At 39.9% G+C, this 21,120-nt stretch overlaps 1 protein-coding gene across 2 annotated transcripts in view; it reads right to left on the reverse strand.

Moving 5' to 3' along the window:
- ppp1r16b (protein phosphatase 1, regulatory subunit 16B) overlaps positions 1-21,120 on the reverse strand; it is an 85,367-nt gene that overhangs the window by 48,767 nt on the left and 15,480 nt on the right. Inside the window, exons 1-2 of one of the 2 annotated variants that reach the window (XM_051414397.1) lie at positions 12,050-12,201; positions 10,406-10,805 (exon numbers count right to left, since the gene is read on the reverse strand). In XM_051414397.1, coding sequence (XP_051270357.1) covers positions 10,406-10,667 — 262 coding nt within the window. In that variant the 5' untranslated portion in view covers positions 10,668-10,805; positions 12,050-12,201. Of the gene's footprint in view, positions 1-10,405; positions 10,806-12,049; positions 12,202-21,120 lie in introns of those variants that run through there. The other variant, XM_051414396.1, reaches the window with a different exon arrangement.

Raw genomic sequence — 21,120 nt, forward strand, 5'->3', positions numbered from 1 at the left:
AATAACAACAACAACAATAGTATGGCTCATGTAAGCTGTGAAAAGAGGCTAATGCACCAGAAAAGATTGTACATGAAAAGAAGAAAATGAGCGCTGTACTGAAAGTAGAGCATTAGAGATAGTTAGTGAAGTGAAGTGAAGTTCAATAAATGAACCTTTGTTGTTGTGTGACAGTCACACGGCCAAGAAACATGTTCAATTATGAAGCTAAATAAGCCAAAATCCTAATAATTTCACGGTCCAATGGATACTGCTCTTTCAAACTGACTGACTACACCAACCCCTGACACAATAAAACCAACTTTTAAACTGGACACAACATTGCACATACTAGTTCAACCAATCACACTACTTCCACTTTTGTATTTTTTACCTTTTTTCTCAGTTGAAAAAAAATCCCAAGTGATGTTACATGACCAGTGATGAGTCAGGCCCCTCTGCCCAGGCTGACGCACGTGAACTAGCATGGCGGGGAGGAGACAGCAGTGCCAGTGTGTGCCAGGCAGAGCAGCAAGGCATGCGGGAGCCGAGTCTGACGAGCCCATAGAGGAATGTTCATTTAGACAGACAGAGCAAGCAAGGGCCGAAATAGAGTTTTGTTGACCTGAAGGCTGCCTGAGACTCCACGTAAACTGCCCTAATCACAAAGGGTTGACAGGAAAGTAAAGACAGAAGAATATCAATTTTAACTGTAGCAACGGTGAGGATGACAGCTCATTCGAAAAACACAGCTTCTAAAATCCACTAATGTCAGGAGAGTAAGGCTAGTCCTCCTAATCACAGACGCATTCAGAAGATACTACACAGACGAGAATACATTTTATCTGTAGTCCTCAACCCTGTGATTGTCGAGGCTCGAGGCATGAAATGCCAAATCCCACTTAAGTAATCAACTGCTCCGAAATATCACATAAAATCAACAGTGATCGCACAAGAGGAAAAAGCAAAAATGCAAAGAGCTGGCAGTGAAGGAGCCTTGATTTGGCCTTAAGTGAAGTGGCTTAATTTTGTCACCAGGAAAGATGCAAGGAGGGTACAAATGGTCAAACTCTTCTTATGCTTGAATGACTAAAACATTCAGAAAGAGCCATATGGCATCACACCACGTCAGTAGTAAATCCAGTGAATGCAGACATTTTGCTTGATAGATTTAATTAAAGATCTGAGTAATTTAATATCTCAGTGCACATATGAACTCACTGCCCAACAAACTGGTTGAAAGCTGCTGCACTATGGTATCAGATTTTATTATTCAGATCCTTTAGTCAGTGTTCATATTTAAGTATCAAGTGGGTGGTATAACTAGGGCTGCAACTAACAATTATTTAATTGCATGATATTTTTGCAATTCCTCAAGTAATTATTGCCAACTCTCCTTTTTTCAGTTTATGATCACAAAAAAACATTCACATTCAAGAAGCTGGGGTCAATTAATTCCAAGCATTTTTGCTTAAGAAATTAATTAAATGATGAATAGATTATCAAATTTGTTGCCAACTAATTTTCTATTCATCAACTAATAGTTTCAGCTCCAGTTTAACACGTACAAGATGACAGATATGCACAAGGAAAATGTTTGGAGTGAAGCAATGTTTACACATAGTTTAGAAGAAGCGCAACATCTCAAACTGTAATATCTGTAAAATGTGAAATAATAAACTATGGTGGCCCTGAAAGCTCACTGCACTGCAAAGTGAGAAAACAAGACCAAATACAGAAACTCTGCATGTTGCACAGAATGCAAATTAGTTACAAAACAACAGGGGAAACTAAAGAGTGATGAACATGCCTGCCGTATTTAGTATCCCCTGATAATTATGTTGTTTTGTAACTAATTTTCGCTGTGTGAAGAGATCGTTCTGTGCAATCTGCAGCCTTACTGTATTTGGTTGTGCCGTCTGTATTTGTAGTGCAGTTCTGTGGTTGTGTTTACTTTTTCTAAACGCTGCACATGTGCAGTCTAAAATTGGAGTGCGTTGAACTCTCTGAGCCACTGTAACAGACAGAGCTGTAGTTCTTCCTTTCTAGGGGTTCTATACACACACCTGTTTCCTAACAGACTGCTCACCCTTGTTGTGATCGGTGTAATGACACATGATGCACAAGAGACACTGGCCAGCTTACACTACACAGTTGTCAAAGGTCAGAGGTCGCATCAGCTTAGCTGAGCATGTGAGTAAACATGTGAGTAAACAACCTCCTGTTTCTTTGCTCAGCACTAGTTAGTGCGCACTGACTCACAATTGGCTTTTTAAAAAGACCTTGAGCAGAAGTTTATTACATATTTGTGTGTCTAGATACACCGTTATGAGAAAGAGGTTACGGCTCGGTCACAAAACTAATCAAACAATTTCTTTTAGAAGATATGTGAGGCCTCATAATCAATATTCATTAAACAGAAGAAAAGAAGAAGAAGAAAAAAATAGGACAAGGAGACGGAGTACACATTAAATTCTGCCAGGAATGAGCCCCTGAATCACTTGTCGTATCACTGGTCTTTATAATGGATCAAATGTTTCACAGTATTTGAAGGCACTTGAAAGAAGTGGTGGATAACAAGCTTCAGGCGGCTTTTATTGGCTGGTAAGTCTGGTTCAAAAGTCCATCTTTTTATGTTGGGAAGTGCAAAGCGTTTGAAGTTTACCAATTCTCTTTTGTCTTGGTCCAACATTAAACTAACACAGAGCGCAGGAACACTGATCTTTTTGCAGAGCGACCTACATCACCACTGCGCAGCACTATTTGATTTTAATATTGTGACCTGTGATTATTTACCCCCTTTCATGTGCTCAGCTCATTACTCTTGTAGAAAAAAAACACTTGTTCGCCTCTGATAAGTGTGACTGCAGAGAAGCTAGTTTGTTTAAGGTGCTACGTACCATTAAGTGCATTCATCCAAAAGTTGTAAGTTCATTCCACCCAATCAAACAAGAGTATCTTCTTTTTTTTTTTAAGAAATGAGACATCATGGAGTGTGGATGTGGAGCAAGAACACAGACTGCTACTGTGATTAGCTGGAATTATTTCTTTCATTTTGTGAGTACTAGCTTCAGCAGCACTAGAAGAGAGTCTTTAAAGTATCGACCGCAGTTTGGATACAGTAGTTTTTTTAATATCACCTTAAAAATAGAGACGCTTCGGTACACCTCTTTACATATCGACTTTGCATATCGTCCGAGACACTGATACATGTGTGGTAAAAAAATGTATGTAATTATTTCTTAACAAGAGTACTATAAAGCCTGTATGATTGCTATTATTGTTATATTGGCCTGGATCAGGTTAAACCCTTGGTCAGAGTAGGGCATGTGATGACTTCATTATCCTGGGGAAAAAGATGGCAAATGGGCCTCTGATGGGAGTAGCAGGATCCTGCAGGATCCAATACTGGATCCAATACTGGTGTCAGTATTGGAATAACTCTGTTTAAAAATGCAGCAGCTGAATTTGTTTACCATAAATACGATACATACTACAACACTGCGTAGTAGCTGTATACTGTGTAGTAGGTGTTAGTCCTGTATTTTGGATCCAAGCAGTCTGCTACTGAAGTTGTCCAACCTCCTTCAATCACTTACAAGAACACTTCTTTCACACAGAGAAGGTCACTGACTGTAGATCCACCGCAAAGGTCCTAAAGTGTCTGTGCTTTTCAATCTCATTTCCTATCAAAGTCCATGAGAGAAGTCAGTTAAATATCTCCATTGGCATTTAAAATCAGGAGCAATGGTTTCCTCTATAGAAAAAAATACATAAATCAGAAAGCTGGAGTTGGAATGAAATGAGGAGTGTGAAAGAGAGAGAGACAGAGCGGACATCACTGTCAAAAGGTCAGTGTTTTCTTGACAACAAGTTGCATCTGGTATGATGTATTCTTGTTGCACTTCTTTTCACTCTGCTCTGTCTTTGTAATGCCACTCTGTTGCTACCATATGCCTGAGAGCAGCTAAGGGCTCTGAGGAGAAGGCCTTACCACTCTAATAAGACAGACAGTGAAAGAAGACAAAAGCTCCACTGAGACCTAATTTTCACTAGAAAGAGAAAAAAGGAGACAAAACCCCATGCGAATTCTCCTTCGAATTGGCTGCTGGAGTATTTTTTCTATCCTGAAATCTCGCTTTATTCCCCCTCTGTATTTATATGGAGATGATATGGCAGGGGAAAAAAAGGTGGTGAACCAAAAGAAAAAAGCCACAATGCTAAAAAGGGACTGTGGGTTTAAAGCGTGGCTTCTCAAACATCAAGTTACAAGTTATGATTTTAAGTGGGGAATAAGTGGCAATTAGTGCGCTGGGTGTTGCCACGTGAGTGGGTGAATAAATAGAGACCATGGGTGGGAAACACTGTAAAGCACAGACTAGATTCAGGGAATGGGCTCTGTCATTCTTACTAGTCATGTTCTCACAATTTTTGTAGGAGACTGATACGACAACCTCTTCCATAAATTATCAGTCTAGGGCCACAGGTCTACAGTGACACTGTGGATATCCAAACAGTGAGTTTTGTCTGTACTACTGCCCTTCTGTTTTACACATTTTAAAATGAATTTTGAATTATTTAGGTTGGAAAAACAATTGCTTACAGCTACAGCAACATGTGTACGATCCAACAGACACCCTGCCCCCTTCCCAGGTGTCTGTTCACTATCTTACTTCTTTGGATACTTCATTGCTTCATCCCTTTGATTGGCTCTTATCTTTTTGAATTATTTATGTATACTATAAAATGCACTTATTCTAAATTGCTACATTAAATGCCTTATGAAGCACAATGCACCAAAACATCAATACATAATAAAATGACTCATAAACTTCACAAAATGAAGTTTGACTAACATACAATTTAAACAGGAGTTAAAGAACTATAACCACTCAAAAGCACAAAAGTTTACACTCAGTAGTGATTCTTACACTGGGTAAATTGACTGTATTTATAGGGCCATTAAATTAAGAGTGGTGTGAACAGGTAAAGGCAGCAGTGTATTTAATGATCGAACAGCTCCACACATGCTTTTCTGACATCAGAATTTGGGGGTCTGTGTCTGATAATTTCTGTAGCTTTCAAAAAGCTACAATCTGATACTTACAAAGACGTCATGCAGTGACTGGCCAGCTCTGCAGGGGTGATAAAGGGAGAAAAAGAAACTATTTTTAAAGACAAACTTCTCTCTCTTGAGCTCTTCTCTTTCATTCACTCACTTCAGTCACTTTTCATGTGAACCAAAGAGTGCAACACTATGTCTGAAAGCCAAGAGAGACCCTTTTTACACAACATAACAACTACTCTGTTTCTTTCTGTGACAGCAGGCTTTTAATTCCACCTCCAAGTGTGGTTGTTTGACTTTAAACTTGACTTTAAACTTTAGCAAAGTCAAACACGTCGTACAAAACCATTAACTGTATATAATTAGTGGAAAGAGGTTTCGAGTCTTAAACCTGAATTCTTTCTGATGGCCAGCAGGGGGCTGCTCTACGGGCCGCAAAACAGAAGTCTGATAGTACTGAGTCTAATGGGTAAATAACCATACTTCACACAAGTCATCTATAATCTATATCTACATCTATAAAAATTCCACCGCAAATGACCTACCATATTTCGCCAAACACAGAGGTCATGTGATAATATTAGTCCCGTACGAATCGGTTCATCTCTGTGATTTGGGGTCGTTTTTTTATTTTTTTAATGGTTTTTTGTGTTTTCCGCGCCTTTTTTATATAACACACAAAAATTAAAAAACCGGTGTGGTAAAATAAAATAAATATTTCAAAACAACTATTAAATTTTAAACCAACCAAACCCGCCCCCCCCCCCCCAACAAAAAACCCCGGTCGAGAATTATGGAGGCTGCGTTGGCAATTATAAATGAAAGTTTTGACAGCATTTTGGGTGCAAATTCAGGAGGCTCATCTAGGTACACAGCATGGAGACCCATTTGCAGAAAGAGCAAGCTCAAATTCATCAGAAGAGCGAAATCTCGAAAGATGATTAGATGGATTACATGCATGACAGCATGCGGTAAGGGAAATTTTTCTATCTATTTAGGTTACGCAAAGTCTTGACATCATATCCGGGGGATAATGTCAGTAAATTCAAGTTAAAGCACAGACTTCGCTTATCCCGTGCGAATGCGCCGCACGAATGGGTAATTACTAAATCACATGAGGTCCCCAGGTAATTTTAGTCCTGTGCGAATAGGGCTTTAGACAACTTCATCAGACAACACACTGGGGTAAAGAGGAAATTTCAGGTCAGCATGAGTGGACTGTCCTTTCTGACCCCAATGGCTGCTCCTCTGCAGGATAGCAGTTCTCTGGAGAGGAGAAAACCTATCAGTCTCAATAGCCAGAGAGCTGCACAGAGAGACACTGAGGTGCTTCGCAGTAATTTCACAGCCATCAAGCCTCATCACAGTGAGGGGGCAGAGGGTTCAGGACGGTGGGAGCCGGAGGGCGAAGAAATGGGCTCAGACTCAGGATGCATCCCTTTCCATCCAATCCTCTCCTACTTACCCTTCCCTCTTCAGTGTTTCTCTGGCTAGCAGACAAGCACACAGAGACACATTTTTCTGGAAACACTCACTAAAAAAAGGTTTATTTAAGTTAAGTCAAATATTCACACAAACACCTTTTTATTTATTCCTCCATCTCACAAATACAACACATTTGCACACACACACACACACACACACACACACACACACACACACACACACACACACACACACACACACACACACACACACAAACTTCAGCTCGAGTACACATTGTGTCCTCTGTGGCTTTACTATATCTGAATCTCCTCACGGCCTGGTGACCCTGCTCCCGCAGCGTCCAGTGAGGAAGTTATAATGACAGGGACATTGTAGCTCAAAGAGGACAGAGAACACACACACACACACACACACACACACACACACACACACACACACACACACACACACACACACACACACACACACACACACACGCACACGCACACGCACACACACACACAAATATACACACTGAAACACAAGCACATAAACATACACACCTGAACTGTTCACAGATCCTATAGTTTAAATAACACTATCGACATTTCAAGCTACAGTGAGGCAACAAAGTACACAAAAACAAAAACAAATACATCCATAAAACATACCCATCCACACACATATACAATCTTTAGCGTGCGCTCACACACATACCCTCCGGCCAACCCAGTGGCTGCAACCACAGAGAAGACAGAGGAAACATCTCACTCGATCCAACCAATCAAGGATTAAACAGGCGTGAGTCCAGCCAATCCAACCTCTCATCTTATTATGGCCTCAAGGCTGGCAGAGTCAGCCCGGGGTCAAAGTCAATCACTCTCTACGTTGTTGTTTTTATTTCTCCCTTCCTTTCTCCTCGAGAAAAGACAAGATGAGAGCTCCTTTTATTTCTCAACACATCTGTAACTTTCCACTGCCCGTGCTGGCTCTGCTCGTCAATGTTTTTGCAGATGAGTGCTCTACATTTAAGTTTTTATTTATGAAAATTTATCTTAACGTAAAAGTTTCTAAGATGCTCAAACTCATTTCCATCATGATCTACATTCAATTTTCGTACTATTTTTACACAACCTTCTGTGAAATGACTGTACAAGAGAATGCATGACACTGTCACATAATATTTTTGCAAAGAAAGCCCAGAGAATGTGATTAGTGTGCCTTGAGCAGCATAGCGTGTGGAGTCAGGATGCTTGATAAAGCATTTGGGGACCAGAGGGAATGAGAGAGGAGATTATCAGGCTCCTGAGCTAGCCAGCTGCCACTGGAGCTGTGTGGGCAACACTACACCCTGTCTCCCTTTTCTTTTTATCTCCCTGCCTCTTTCATGGTCACCCTCATTAAACAGCACTGATAGCAAACGTTTCTATGCCCAAGCACCATCAGCAGTAAGGAGAACTAACAAAGCTTCCACATATCAGTAATTCTCAAAACAAAGCAAAAACATCTGCTATCAATGCTGCACACTGAGAGACCCTGACTGGTGTATTTATTCAGATGTACCACAACTGTAAAATGTGTAAACAGTCATGCTGAAAATTAACAAGTAAATATATGTTTATTATTTACATAACTGGGCTTCACAAACATGGGGGTTGAAACTACCAAATTACTGATGATCTTTAAAATTGAGTGAGTGATAATCGGCAGAAATTAAGTGTTAATATCAGCAGGTTAACATGCTCACAGTGAAAGTACTCTGAAAGTGTGTAGCGGGTATAAGGGTTAGCATTTTAGAATTCTAACATTTGCTAATTAGGACTAAACAGCTGAGTTTAGTTTTGTGGGTATAAGGTTATAAACCAAAGCGCTGGACACAGTTTAAACTAATGATGGCGCTAGACCAGAACTCGGGATCAGCAGAGTTACTACATTTAATCCTGAGGGATGACAATCCATCTAATAGTGGTCGAGATAATTCAATAAAAACTACAAGCATGAACTAGATGAAAAGTCAGAGGATCACCAAAATCATTAGCATTCATCCTCTGGGGATCATGAAAGTCTGTACAACATTTCATGGAAGTCCATCCAGTATTTGTTGAGATACATCAGTGGTGACTAAAGTGGTAGGCAGCCATTGCTAAAACATGTAAAATGGTGTATATGTAATAACTACAAAGCTTTAGTGAAAAATTGTAAATTTACATATCTACAGGAACAGTTATTTCTACTTATTCAGCCTTCTGTATCACCATGCAAAAATCCTGCACTCACACTAAAATATGTTCTTTTGTTTAGTCAAGGCTACTGGCTGGACAATCACCAGTTGAGATACCCGCTTAAATCATAAAACTGATTTCGATTTTACAAGCAAACCAGGTAGCCTTCAAAAGTTGTATAGGGATTGGCTGTTTTGCTGGAGAGGTCAAATATCTTTTATGTAAAAAAACAAAACTAATGACCCAGTCCAGCCTATTGCTTCCTGTGTTTTGTCTCCCCTTTCAAAACTAGATAAAAAGCACACAAAACATTGCCCTTTGGCATGAAACTAAATTAAATAACATTTTAAAATCTTAACTACATGGAATGTATCGATAATAATTCCTTGGAATCTGCTGTTGATGAATGTTTCTACAGAAAACCATCCTTGAATGAGAGCATACAGTATTGTTAAATACTGTATGCTCTCATTCTTGTAAAATACCTTTCCAGGAACCGACAGTACATGAGTAGATGCTGCATGTTCCTGGCCACCTCAAACCAATCTAAAGAATTACATGAAGCACGAACAGCCACAACATCCTGCTTTAAAGTCTCAGTGGCTCAGCAGATTTTCTGGGAATTACACACCTCACAGCAGTGCACGACAAAGACCTTTTAATGCTGTTCAAACCATTTTTCAAAATCTTCCACACGACAACAACTCTATTTGTGTAATGAGGCAGCAGAATCAGCATAAACAGCAACAGAACTGAGACATTTCTTTAAAGTATAAAAAGAGACTTTCCTTTTTTTCCTTCCTTAGATCTCTATTTAGGTTACACATGATGGTAGAATCCAACAGCCCATCCAGATAACACAAACCCCAAGACTTCTCCTGACTCTCACTCCAGCTGGAGTTTCAACATGCCAGTTCACAGTCCATCTGCATGCGCATATGTGTGTGTGTGTGTGTGTGTATGTGTGTATACGCAGTGCAGAGCTGCTTCTGCTCTGACAACTATTGTGGAAATATTGTAGCCTTTTGGCTGTTTCAATATCTGTAAAAACAGCTTGCAAAGCAAAGAATGTACAGTAGAACACCCACATGCTGTGTTTTATGATAAAAAATGTCAAGTTAAAGTGAAGTTAAATTAGATGTCATCTCTACATGATAAGCAGCCTGTTATCATTCCTGCATCACTGACACACTGTTAGCACTGCCACAGCATCATGGGACTGTTTGTACTGAAGGAAAACAATTATTATCTCCAAATAGGGGGGCACCATCCGTAGAAATTTTAATTAAAAGACTGGCAGAGTTTCATCTCAGTGTGACAACTTCATTATTTCCCAATGATAAAACAGTCTCCTAGCAGAACAAATTCAGCTCGAACAGGGTGAGTTCCACTGGCAGTTTAAGTGGGCAGGCCCAGCTAATGGTTTTCCTGACCTTGGCATTTTGATATCCAGCTGAAGTAGTGAGGTGAGGCTGAAATTAGAGTAATTATTCAAATGTGGCGTCACTGAGCTTTGTGCTGGGTTTGACTCTGAGCTTATGAGAGAAACCCTAGCACATATTTTTTGTGCGTTGCCTTGTTACGATAAAACTCCAGTGGTTATATTTTTTGTGTTAAGAGTGCTTGTGTAGTCTGTGTCATCATTTTCACTCCCCATACATCTACACTTGTACTTTCTAATTTGCACACATCGTAAATATTCTTTATTGCCTACCTTCATCTGGATCGTTCCTGGCTGATGCCTCCAGAAGTGCCACGCTGGCGGCAAACGAGACATGCCTCTTGGACTGCTGGAGGTTGTTGGCGTTGCGTCCCTTCTTGTCAGCCTTTCGCTTCTTGTTTTGCATCTCCTTCTCGTACACAGCCCATCTCTTTAGCTGCTGGGTACGCCGCTTCTGGGCCGCCCGCAGCCTCTCAAGGCTGGGCACTTTGTCCAGCTGCTGCAGCTCCTGGATCAGCTCCAGGTGGTTAGCCATGGCGCTGGGGGGCAGAAGTGGATGATGGTGGAGGGGTGAAGTTGAAGGGAGGAAGAATGATTCTAGCGAGGGCTGCACCTTCGGCCGTGGCCTCCTCCCGTCACCATCATTATCATCCTTTCAGCAGCAGTGAACGTCCTGAGTGGGGAGACAGAGACAGAGAGGCTGAGCGGTGTTCATGAAAATATCAGCCACAAACTTTGACATTCTGAAACTTTAATAACTACAACAGTAAATAAAATGTGGAAGTAGTTTGATGTAGCGCAAGACTTTCTAGTAAATCTTCTGAAAGATGCCCTGGGGAAACATTGACATTCAAAAGTGAGAATTGGTCAGATGCACCACAGCAAACTGCACAGAGATGCAGTTTGGTGGCCTAGTTAGAGAGACCCAAGTTCAAACTTCCATGCAGTGCTGAATTCCTGTCACATGGTTCGATTGTCTCAGTCTTTAGCCTGTTGTGTCTCTTTGACGCCAAAATATGTACATAAAATCATCAGTTTCATTTCAAATCAAGGTGAAATAAAAATGAAAGCAACATGTTATTCTCATTATGACTCCATTTTATTCCATTCGGACTCCATCAAGATGATGCTTTAAGGGTTATGGACCAATGTAACTCCATGAGAATGCAGGCCAATTTCTCCATTTCTATCTAAATGGCTGAGCATGGGTTGCTGTCTCAATTTTCCATTTGCTTTGTGAGCCGTTATAGACCTCTCTACCATCCTCCATCAAGGTTAACCGCTTCCTGAATGCTACAAGCAGATGCTAGTATGATGAGAAGCTGATAAAGAGAAAAAAGCAAAAAGTACTAGGGCAGTGAGCTGAAGCGGGGATTTTTCATGTCATCGTTACCCTGATGTAGCCTGGCTGGCTGTAAACATGAACAAATGTCTTGTTTTTTTTTCTCTCTCTGACAATTGAAACCTACAGTGACAGTGAACCAACAAAAAACAGCTTTGGCTTCTATTGTTTTTAGAGAAAGCAGCATACTGTTTGTTCAGTGATTCTATGCAACCTCTACAAATAATAATGTAAACAAACTTTTTGCAGAGCCATAGACATTTGACATAAACCTTAATAGAGTTAAATGCGGTAAATACAGACTAAATCCAAGCATACAGTAAAGTAGGTAGAAAATCTGCACAGTGATTGAGCTTATTCAGACCACTTCCTTTAAACAGCACTCTTAACAATGTACAGACATTTTATTACAGTAGCCAGAAAACCCTCTACTGATAAAAGTGCAGCCCTTCCCGTCACTTAGCATGCAAACACATACACACATACCGAAACGAATTTCACTTTATACGTTTTCTGTTGCATGAAAAAGTATATATGCAAAATATGTTTCATGCATAAAACATGTTTTAACTTACTATTTCATAAATGCTGATAAATATTTCCTCATGTCTACAGCCCATCACTAATGAAACCCTGGAGTCTCGCAGCATTGCCTGATTAAATGCTCCATACTGCAATGTGCTACTACATGTAGTCCATCTGCTACTGACTATGTTTCCTTTGCAGCTCTACAACAGCTACATAACTGCTAAAAACATGGACAGGAAATAAGCAGTACAATCACTTCCTACAGCATCACTTTCAGTACGTGTGTGCAAACAGAAGCTGTCCGTTGGCAGCCAAGTGAACAACTCAAAAAAAAGGTATCCGGACACACCAATAAGACGAGCTAAACCTTACTGTTGCCCCACTGTTGAAACCTTTACATGTATAAAACCTTTCAGCACAGCGATGCATGTGCGCCTTTGAGTTTCCTCTTTAACAGAACGTATTTACCAAATGACAAGGGGAGACCGAGACTATGACAGCTTGTGTGAAAGAGGCATGAGCTGGAAATGTGTTTAACACAGCGAATTAGTTTACAGCAAATGATTTGTAAAGACTGGGTCAGGATCCAAAGGTCGATCACAAGAGGATTAGCAGCAGGGTCTCAAATTATTCTGGAGGAATTTCAAAGTAAAGCTGTCAGCAATTTTTTTCCCTCCCTAAGTCGTTCAAGGAAGACAGACGGCAGATGCAGAAGTACCGAGCGCTTAACAGTCTCTAGGCATGGTTTAACTTGTTGGTTTGCATTATAGTCTGTAAAAATTAAAGAATTCTTGGTGAGAAAAGAAATGTGTGCCAATAGAAGCTAAACAGCAGTTGGTTTAATGGAGATAGAAAATATAGAAATCAGTCTGTGATGTGCAGTGCAATATTGATGTGTTTTTTTTTTTACTAGGGCTGCCCCGCAATAGTTGAGTAAACTAACTAGAGTTGAAGGGTTTTTACCCCGAAAATCCACCGGGCACAGCTTTAGGACGTTGAGTCTGTGATATTCAAATCCCACCAAGAGCGTTTCAGAAGCGGAGCGCCTTCAGAACATGTTGTCTGCCCAACGTTGTTTACTTGTTTATTTTGTTCTTAAAAAGGATACAAAACAGTATGTTTCTTTGCTTCAAAAGATCAACTTCAAGAAAGTCGGGACTTATTTTTTCCATGTTTTGAACAATGAAACTCACTGTCTCAATACACTTTACAAAAAGAAAATGAATGCAGAAAGAAAAGAAAATCTAAAATGTATAAAAACAACTAATAGGTTTTTTTAATGGTTATTTACAGAAAAGGGTGTAAATGAATAACACCAACACTATCACACAACACAGTTCATCACACTGACTATCCATCAATATCAAGCAATAAATGTATCTGCACCTGTATAGTCATCATACCCAAGGTAATAACAATAAATCTTCTAAAATTTCTTGCATGTAAATATATTCTGAAAGCACTGCTAGTTATCACCAGAATAGTGTGATATTAATAACTGTGGTCATAAAATATTGTGATATTGTTTGTTCTGTCAGTATCACCTGTTCCTGACACACTGCTCCTACTAATAGAGACACATCCATTCAAGTAATGACATGAAACAGACCCTTCAGCTCATCTTAATGCACTGTCAGTGCTAAAACAGGAAATGCACCATGCTGGGTAATAAGGAGACTGCTTGGATGATGTGCAAAATAAAGATAAAGGTTATGAGCAACGGCACATACAGTACAGCACCCGTGCATGTGTTTGTCTGTGATTCTGTCTTTCCCTTTCAATCTTTTAAAGAAACTGCAACTCAATCTGATTTACTCATATCATACTTTGCAACTAAGCAAACATTATTCCTAGTAGTTTTAAGGTTTTTATTGCCTTATTTTGTCAGTGAAATTAAGGTTTGGTCAGCTGAACTGCAGCCAAAAAGTCAACCCACCTTCTCTGGTTTATAGGAGCTGAGACATTAGCAAAGCAACTGATGAAATAATAAATCCACAAAACCAAATAGACATGGCTCCACACAACTGAAACACTGCTGCAGAGTTACAAAATAAAACCATAGCCAGGGAATAATAAGCATTTGATTTGCAGAGAGGTATCCATTACAATTGTCTAAAAGGACTCAACAACTTAACAAACAGTCTACATTTGTGTAAGCTGCCATGATATACAGTATGTGCGATAATCAGAGGTGTATATGAGGGCACATCTGAGTGCGTTATCACCGACATGATTACAGATTAATAAACACTGGACAACACTCTGAGGTATCAGTATCAGTATCAGTAAATAAATAAGGGTCAATTGAGACAATAACATATCACATTTCCACTGAGATGATAAAAGTTTTAACCAATAAGAGCCATAACTTCAACACACAGTGGATCTGATCCAAGGAAGGCCAATTAACAAACTGGGTCTGAGAACAACTAAACCGCTGACATCTCAAACATTTTACATGAATTTTACCAAAGTTTACTCTGATGCACAATGACTGATTCCAGGCACGGCGTACCTCTCTCTCTCCCTCTCTTCTCTCTGTGAGATGTGAGTGCAGCGGACAAAGTGAATTAACTTCAGACAGAATGTGTGACAAACAAGGAACGTCCAGTGTTTTCTTTAGCGGCCTTTGATGGTCAATGGCATTAGCTCCTCAAATATGAAACCCAGGAGCTACCGTTGATCAAATCAGAGGAATCAGAGCAGACGTAATGATATTCACACACACACACACACACACACACACACACACACACACACAGACACACACACACACTATGTCCAGAGGCAAAAAAGCAACTACTGACAAAAACAGAACTACACAAACTAACTAGTTCTGCGTTAAACAACAACTGATAACCATACAAATTCTATTATGCTATTTATGTCTTATGAAAACTTTGGATTGCTTTTTTGTTGAAAGCTGCTACAGATAAACTTCCCTTTCCTTGTCTTACCCAGCTGCATTCATGTGAAAGTTTACAGCGTGCAGATAATGAGCAAATGCGTAATTCCGCTGGGAATAATGAGGACATGCCCGCCCCAGTTTTCAAAATCCTACTTTTGTCCCCCACTTTTACAGTCTCAGTTTGATTTAGTCTCTGAAACCTCTCTACCAGTGTCCTCTGGCTGTTCCGGCTATTATAATACCAAAGAAAAACTGTCAGAGACAGTAAAAATGTTTTTACACTCATCTGTGTCGCCTTTGACTCGTATTCAAAGAAACCGCCCACTATTCATCAGAAAACTATCTGATTGACTAAGCACAGGCGGCCTGGGATCTGATTTTGACGGCTGATTTTGACGGCAAACAAACAGAACAATACATAATAATACATCCGTGGTAAGACCTTAACCAATTTAAGCCTAAATCAGATTCAGATGATCATTTAGGTGAAGAGGACCAGGACAAACAGCATTGTAGGAGATTACAGCAGGACGTTTCAGAGTGGGGTTGTATGAACTACTCATCCATAGTCAGCATGTCACCTACAATACCGCCTGGGGGTGGCGACCGGCGTTGACCATGGATTGACCATGGATGAGTATTTCATACAACCCTGCTTCAACGTCCGAACCGTCCCAGTGAATTGTTGTTAATTGATAATGTTCGTTTTCATAGAAAATGAAACCCACTTAAGTTATGAAAAGGAGACTAGTTTTTCCCATTTCACACACTTCATAACACTGGAGAATGTGTGCTGCAGGGAGATACCTCAGGTAACGTTACAGTTTATATCACTGCATCCACATAAATAATACAGTTGTGGAAAAGGGTCCATATAGTGTGTGAGAGTGCATGAAATAAAAAGTGGAACCATAGCATCACATTTCTTCCCTTTGATCCCACTTTTTTTTAATATATCGCTGTCATGTAATTTAGCGGTCTATTTAATGTTTTATGTAGGTCAGGAGAAGATGTGACCAGTATCCTGACCAACCACAATGCATGGTGGATGCCTGGAACCAGTCTGCCTCAAGACTTACTCACTGCAAAATGCATCGAATATGTGTATGGTTGATTATAGGCCTCTGCAAATCAGAGACATTATTCAAGCAAAACTAGAAAAAAAAAGATGACTCAAGGTTCTCAAATGTGAGAATGAACAACTTCTTTTGCTCTTACAATGCAGTAAATTCAATATTGTGGTTTGAACTGTGAGTGTGTCAAAATAAGACAAGTGAAGACATCATCCTGTGCTCTAGGCAGAGGTGTGGACTCCAAGAGCAAATAATTAACTGAAAAAATTACTGGCAGGTGAATTGATAATGAAATAATTGTTAGTTGCAGCCCTAGATGTCACACACTGTGTATATTATCAGTACAGTTTATCAGATAAAGAACTGTATCTCAATGCAACCCAGATGTTTTATTGGATTAAACATGATTTTTGATCAAGGACCACACATTTTTTTTAATAAAGAACCCTTGAATTGATAATGATAATATAATATATAATATATAATACTGTCATGAACCTACAGCAGTATGACTCAAGGCTAGTTTGCTGCTGCTGAGCTTTCTTTGCTGTTCTTATTTAAACTTTCTGGTTAACAACTTTGTTGCCCACTCATGGAAAATAAAAATCATCATTAGCATGACTTTTCCAAGAATTATTCTTTAGACTGATAACCATTTTCATACCCTCCCACGAGCACCTAAACTCCCCAAGACCATGTAAGTGAAAAGGAAGCTTGTGAAAAACGTTGCTTCCTTGATAGGAAACCAGTGCCTAAACAAGTGTGCAGCAGTTTCACTGCTCATCACATGCTGCCAGCTTAAGCTTTTATCAGGCTTTATTCTGGGGGCAATGACAAAGGGGGATATTTACAAAGAGGTTTCCCTTTCACTATTCAACTGACACCTTTCTGACAGTTGAGGCAATTCATGTAATTTAAGAGGGAAGCCCTCATGCAGATATAGTCTTGTTTCTATAACATTAACAACAGGTAAACTGGAAAATGAAATAAGCACAGCCTTTGGCATTTTTTAAACAGCTGAAGATAGAAGAGAATAAATCATTTGTAGCCCCAAGGGGAGATTATCTTGCACATTTTCATCAGTGCATGAAAAACAGACAATGCAAACACTCTGTGTACTTGATATGATGTCCTAGCAGGAGGCGAAGACAGACTGTTTGAAGATATGTAAAACATGGGAAACTGTGGGCAACTGTAAGCCCTCTAGTGATATCACAGCCGGTCCCCGGGGCCAAGGCAGCAAATCACAGATTGACCTCAATCAGCTCCCAGGCTGCAGATAAGAATGTTACACTGCACTCGCACTTTGTTTTTCACATTTTCACGGAAAAAGCACAACCTAAATTTTATACCGGTTATTTGAAAAAATCAGGATAGACAATGCAGCTGCTGCTTTCAATAAACACTATTCATGCCCAGAGTAAGAATTACTAACAATTCTTCCAGTTGTTTGTGTTTTTATTCAGGTTATAGTTTTCATAAGTGGCCAGCTGCCTCTGTGTCACTCACACTGAATAATGTACAAGCGGTCTGGAAATGCTTTCTTACTTACTTGTAAAAACTTTATCTGCTGCTGACCTGCCAGACCAGAACATTAATAAAAAGATATATTATGAAAGGCACAGATGTAACATAGTCTTCTATAAAAACAGCCCCCAGTGTCCAAGGTAAACATCTTAACAATTAACTGTTATTAGTTTGGGGCCATTTACTGTATCTCACTGGACTAACTGCATAGAGAAACTGGAGGAAACAAACAGGGTATTTTGGACATTTCCCTTGTCATGGCCACCTGACAGGTCTGTGACTGAGCATTAGGGTCCGTTTTCTCACAGCAGTGTGTGTTTCCACACTCATGAGAACCAAATATCCTCTCAAAACTCAAACTTTGGCTGTTTTTTTCAGTCCTCACTTTATTAAATGATCTGTTAGATTAGAATCAGAGGCACATTAAGGTTAGGCATGAACTGCTGTTCAAGTCAGGAAATGAATGCTTGTAATAGAGGCCTAAATATTATAGTGTGTGCATGTGTGTCGAGTAGTGCTGACATCAGCTTTAATTCACTAATATCTCCACAAACCAGCTGGATTGAGGTCATTCTGGACTTTCAATCATCATTATGAAGGTGATTTGGCACAGAGGGCAATAGACTATAGATGTAGAGTACAGATAATGGCACCACAGTACAGCACATAATACACCACAGGCAGGAATTCATCTAAACCTCGTATTAATATTTAATTACGCTGCTAGAGTATTTTCCATTTTCACTCATTCTGCTCTACTTTACATCTGTGTTGCTCATTTCCCACCTCAACCTGTATGTACAAACATGTTTGTGAGCAGCATGGAGAAATTTATAAAATCTTTCAGTTTGACAAAAACAATCTCATCTCCACTTACTAGCTTTTTTCAGAAGCTTTGAAACTTATCACACTGCCTTCATCAGCAAATACCGTGTTCTCAGATTATGCCATGAAGATGAATTTTATGACATGCGTGATCAGTAGCTGTTAACAGCATTACATTTTGCGACCGGTGTTATGGGTGGATTTTGAAACGTATTTGTTGTTTAAGCCTTAATGACCCTCATGAGCATGAAACAGTGGAAACTACTTTTACTGTTTCATCATGTAACGTTGCCATTTATCTTTATCATTCTTTAGTCAGCAGATCATTTTTAATTTTTGCAAGGGAGTGATGGAACAAGGAAAAGCAGCCACAGTGAGCTGTTAGATGAAGAGCTGCAGGTGACAGGCAGCACACCTGCAGCACCACAGCACTGTGACCCAATACTGCGTGAGAGCTACTTGCACTTTCTGAAACATGAAATCAGGTCACAGTTAAGTTGTTTTGACCGACAGACACACCAGTTACTCTTCTGTCGCCTTTCTGACAAAGTAGCTGCTCAAGGAGTGTTTGGTGCGGTATTAAACTGCACTTGCTGTTACCACAAGGAACCATAGGTATTACCAAATCCACCAGGACTGAAATAAACGGAGCTGCTTAGTCGCCTTTTACACATTCAGTGCATGAAAATGTGAAAAAAAATCTAAATATCAGTACTAAGAAAACAGTGGCAACGATATCAGAAGTTTCCACTCAACAAAAACCCAGGCAGGAGCCAACTGTATGTCTTATCTGTAATTAAAAAGGCTTTATTAGCCTCACAATCTAAAGACATGCGGTGCGGTCATTGTGAGTTCATGAAGAGCTGAACAAGTCAACAGAAAGTTAATTCCCAATGCATGAAGGCAATGCAAGGTAAGCAGTCTTATCTATTCATTTCTTTCAAACGGCTTTTGAATCAATTTGAATTTTCAAGCAGAAGTCAGTCACTTGTGTTTAATTTTTGTCTGAGTGCCAACAGAATCAGTGTCTTAATGCAGACTCCTTTTGAGAGGGAATACATTAAAACTAATGGACTTGATGCTCACAATGAGGCCCAGTGGACCAAACAAATCTTCCCTCTTAACACCTCATCAAAACATTCTGAAGGCGAAAGCTAAATATTACTCATCACTTCCTTTTATTTCATTTATTTTAAGAGAGGAAAAGATAAAGATTTCAATTCAGCTTGAATGGATGCAGTCCGACTACAAAAACGCCGTCGATGATTGAGTTCAATCCGAGGCTGAAAAAATTCTGGTCAAAAGTAAATTTTTATGTTTCTCATGCTAAACACGGACACCTCTTCATTTAGCAGCTGACAAAAGATTACCTCAAATGACCATATATTTTGAAAGACTGCCCATTCACACACTTTAATCCATTTATCAATGTCTAATGTCTTTAGAAATGTCCCCGCAGCCTATTACAGATACTCTTTTCATAACAACAATGGTCATTTTTCATTCGGTCCCGAGCAGATCATCTCGACGACCAATTACTTCACCTGTTTAACTTCTGACTGTGTCAAAAATGAGGTCAAAGAAGTTTCACAGCAGTAGGAGCAAGTTGCCAAAATTAGAAGACTCCACCCACTGAGGCTGTGACCCCGTCAATCAGCAAGAGCAAGCAGAAGAGGAAGAAAAGGGCCTGAACCAGAAAAGAGACGACGTGTTTGTGTTCTTGTGCCGCTGGTGAATCCTGCTGTGCTTTCAGAGTCTTCATCATCTGCTGTTACGAGGAGACGAGCTAAGGCTGTTATCAGTCCATGCCTGGCACGAGCAGATGCAAAGACAGAAATGTACTCAAAGAGACAAGACACACAACCAGGCAGCAGGAGGCAAACACATCTGGGAAAATGTCCGCAATAAAACAGAATATAGCTGAAAATGAGTAGTTGAACTACAGAAGATTAATAGGTCACAATTTGGATGGCTGAAGGAGTTAACTGGCAGCCATTTTAAGAAATGATTTAAGTTATTTATCGAGCGCAAAAAATAGAAACAAATAAACATTTAACAGTCATTTGCAGCCCTGGAAGGAATTTACTGAAGAGTCTCTGCACATTACGGCTGCAACTAATCAACTAACCACTTTGTCTTTATAATGTCAGCAAACTGTAAAAGATGCCAAATCCATGGTGACATATTCAAATGTCTTGTTTTGTCCCACAACAGTGTGACACCCGGAAGAACTTCAGTACACAGTGATATAAAACCAAGCTTTTTTTTTTTTTGCTAGAAAAGTGATTCAAACAATTAATGTTTTCGCAGATTAGCTGCCAAATTGCTACAACGACTAAGTAATCATTATCATTGCTTCGTCTTTTCTCTACTGTATACACAATAATAATAAGTAATACACAACTGTCAGCATACACAATAACTTTACACACACACACACAGACACTCTCTCTGCACTCTACATCACCAATAATGTCAGTAACAGTGCATGACATTTAGCAGTGAGGAGGCGTGTGCTGTGTCAGGACGCTCCGCATGGAGACACAGTGGCGGCAGTGTCACACACAATAGGCCAGTGTGTGTGTATGTGTGTCTGTCTGCATTTTATCTACATGTGTGTCTATTCACGTGAGTTGTACAAACCCCTCTATGTCATGAGAAAGTGTGTGTACACTGTGTTCGCATGCCTGCTCGTGAAACTGTGGCCTCAGCAGAAGGACATAAAACTGCGTCCCTTCACTCTGCCCTCTCCCATAACCATCCCGACCCCCCCGCCCCAAATCCG

The sequence above is a fragment of the Dicentrarchus labrax genome, unplaced genomic scaffold (genome assembly GCF_905237075.1).
Source record: "Dicentrarchus labrax unplaced genomic scaffold, dlabrax2021, whole genome shotgun sequence".
Lineage (NCBI taxonomy): Eukaryota > Metazoa > Chordata > Actinopteri > Moronidae > Dicentrarchus > Dicentrarchus labrax.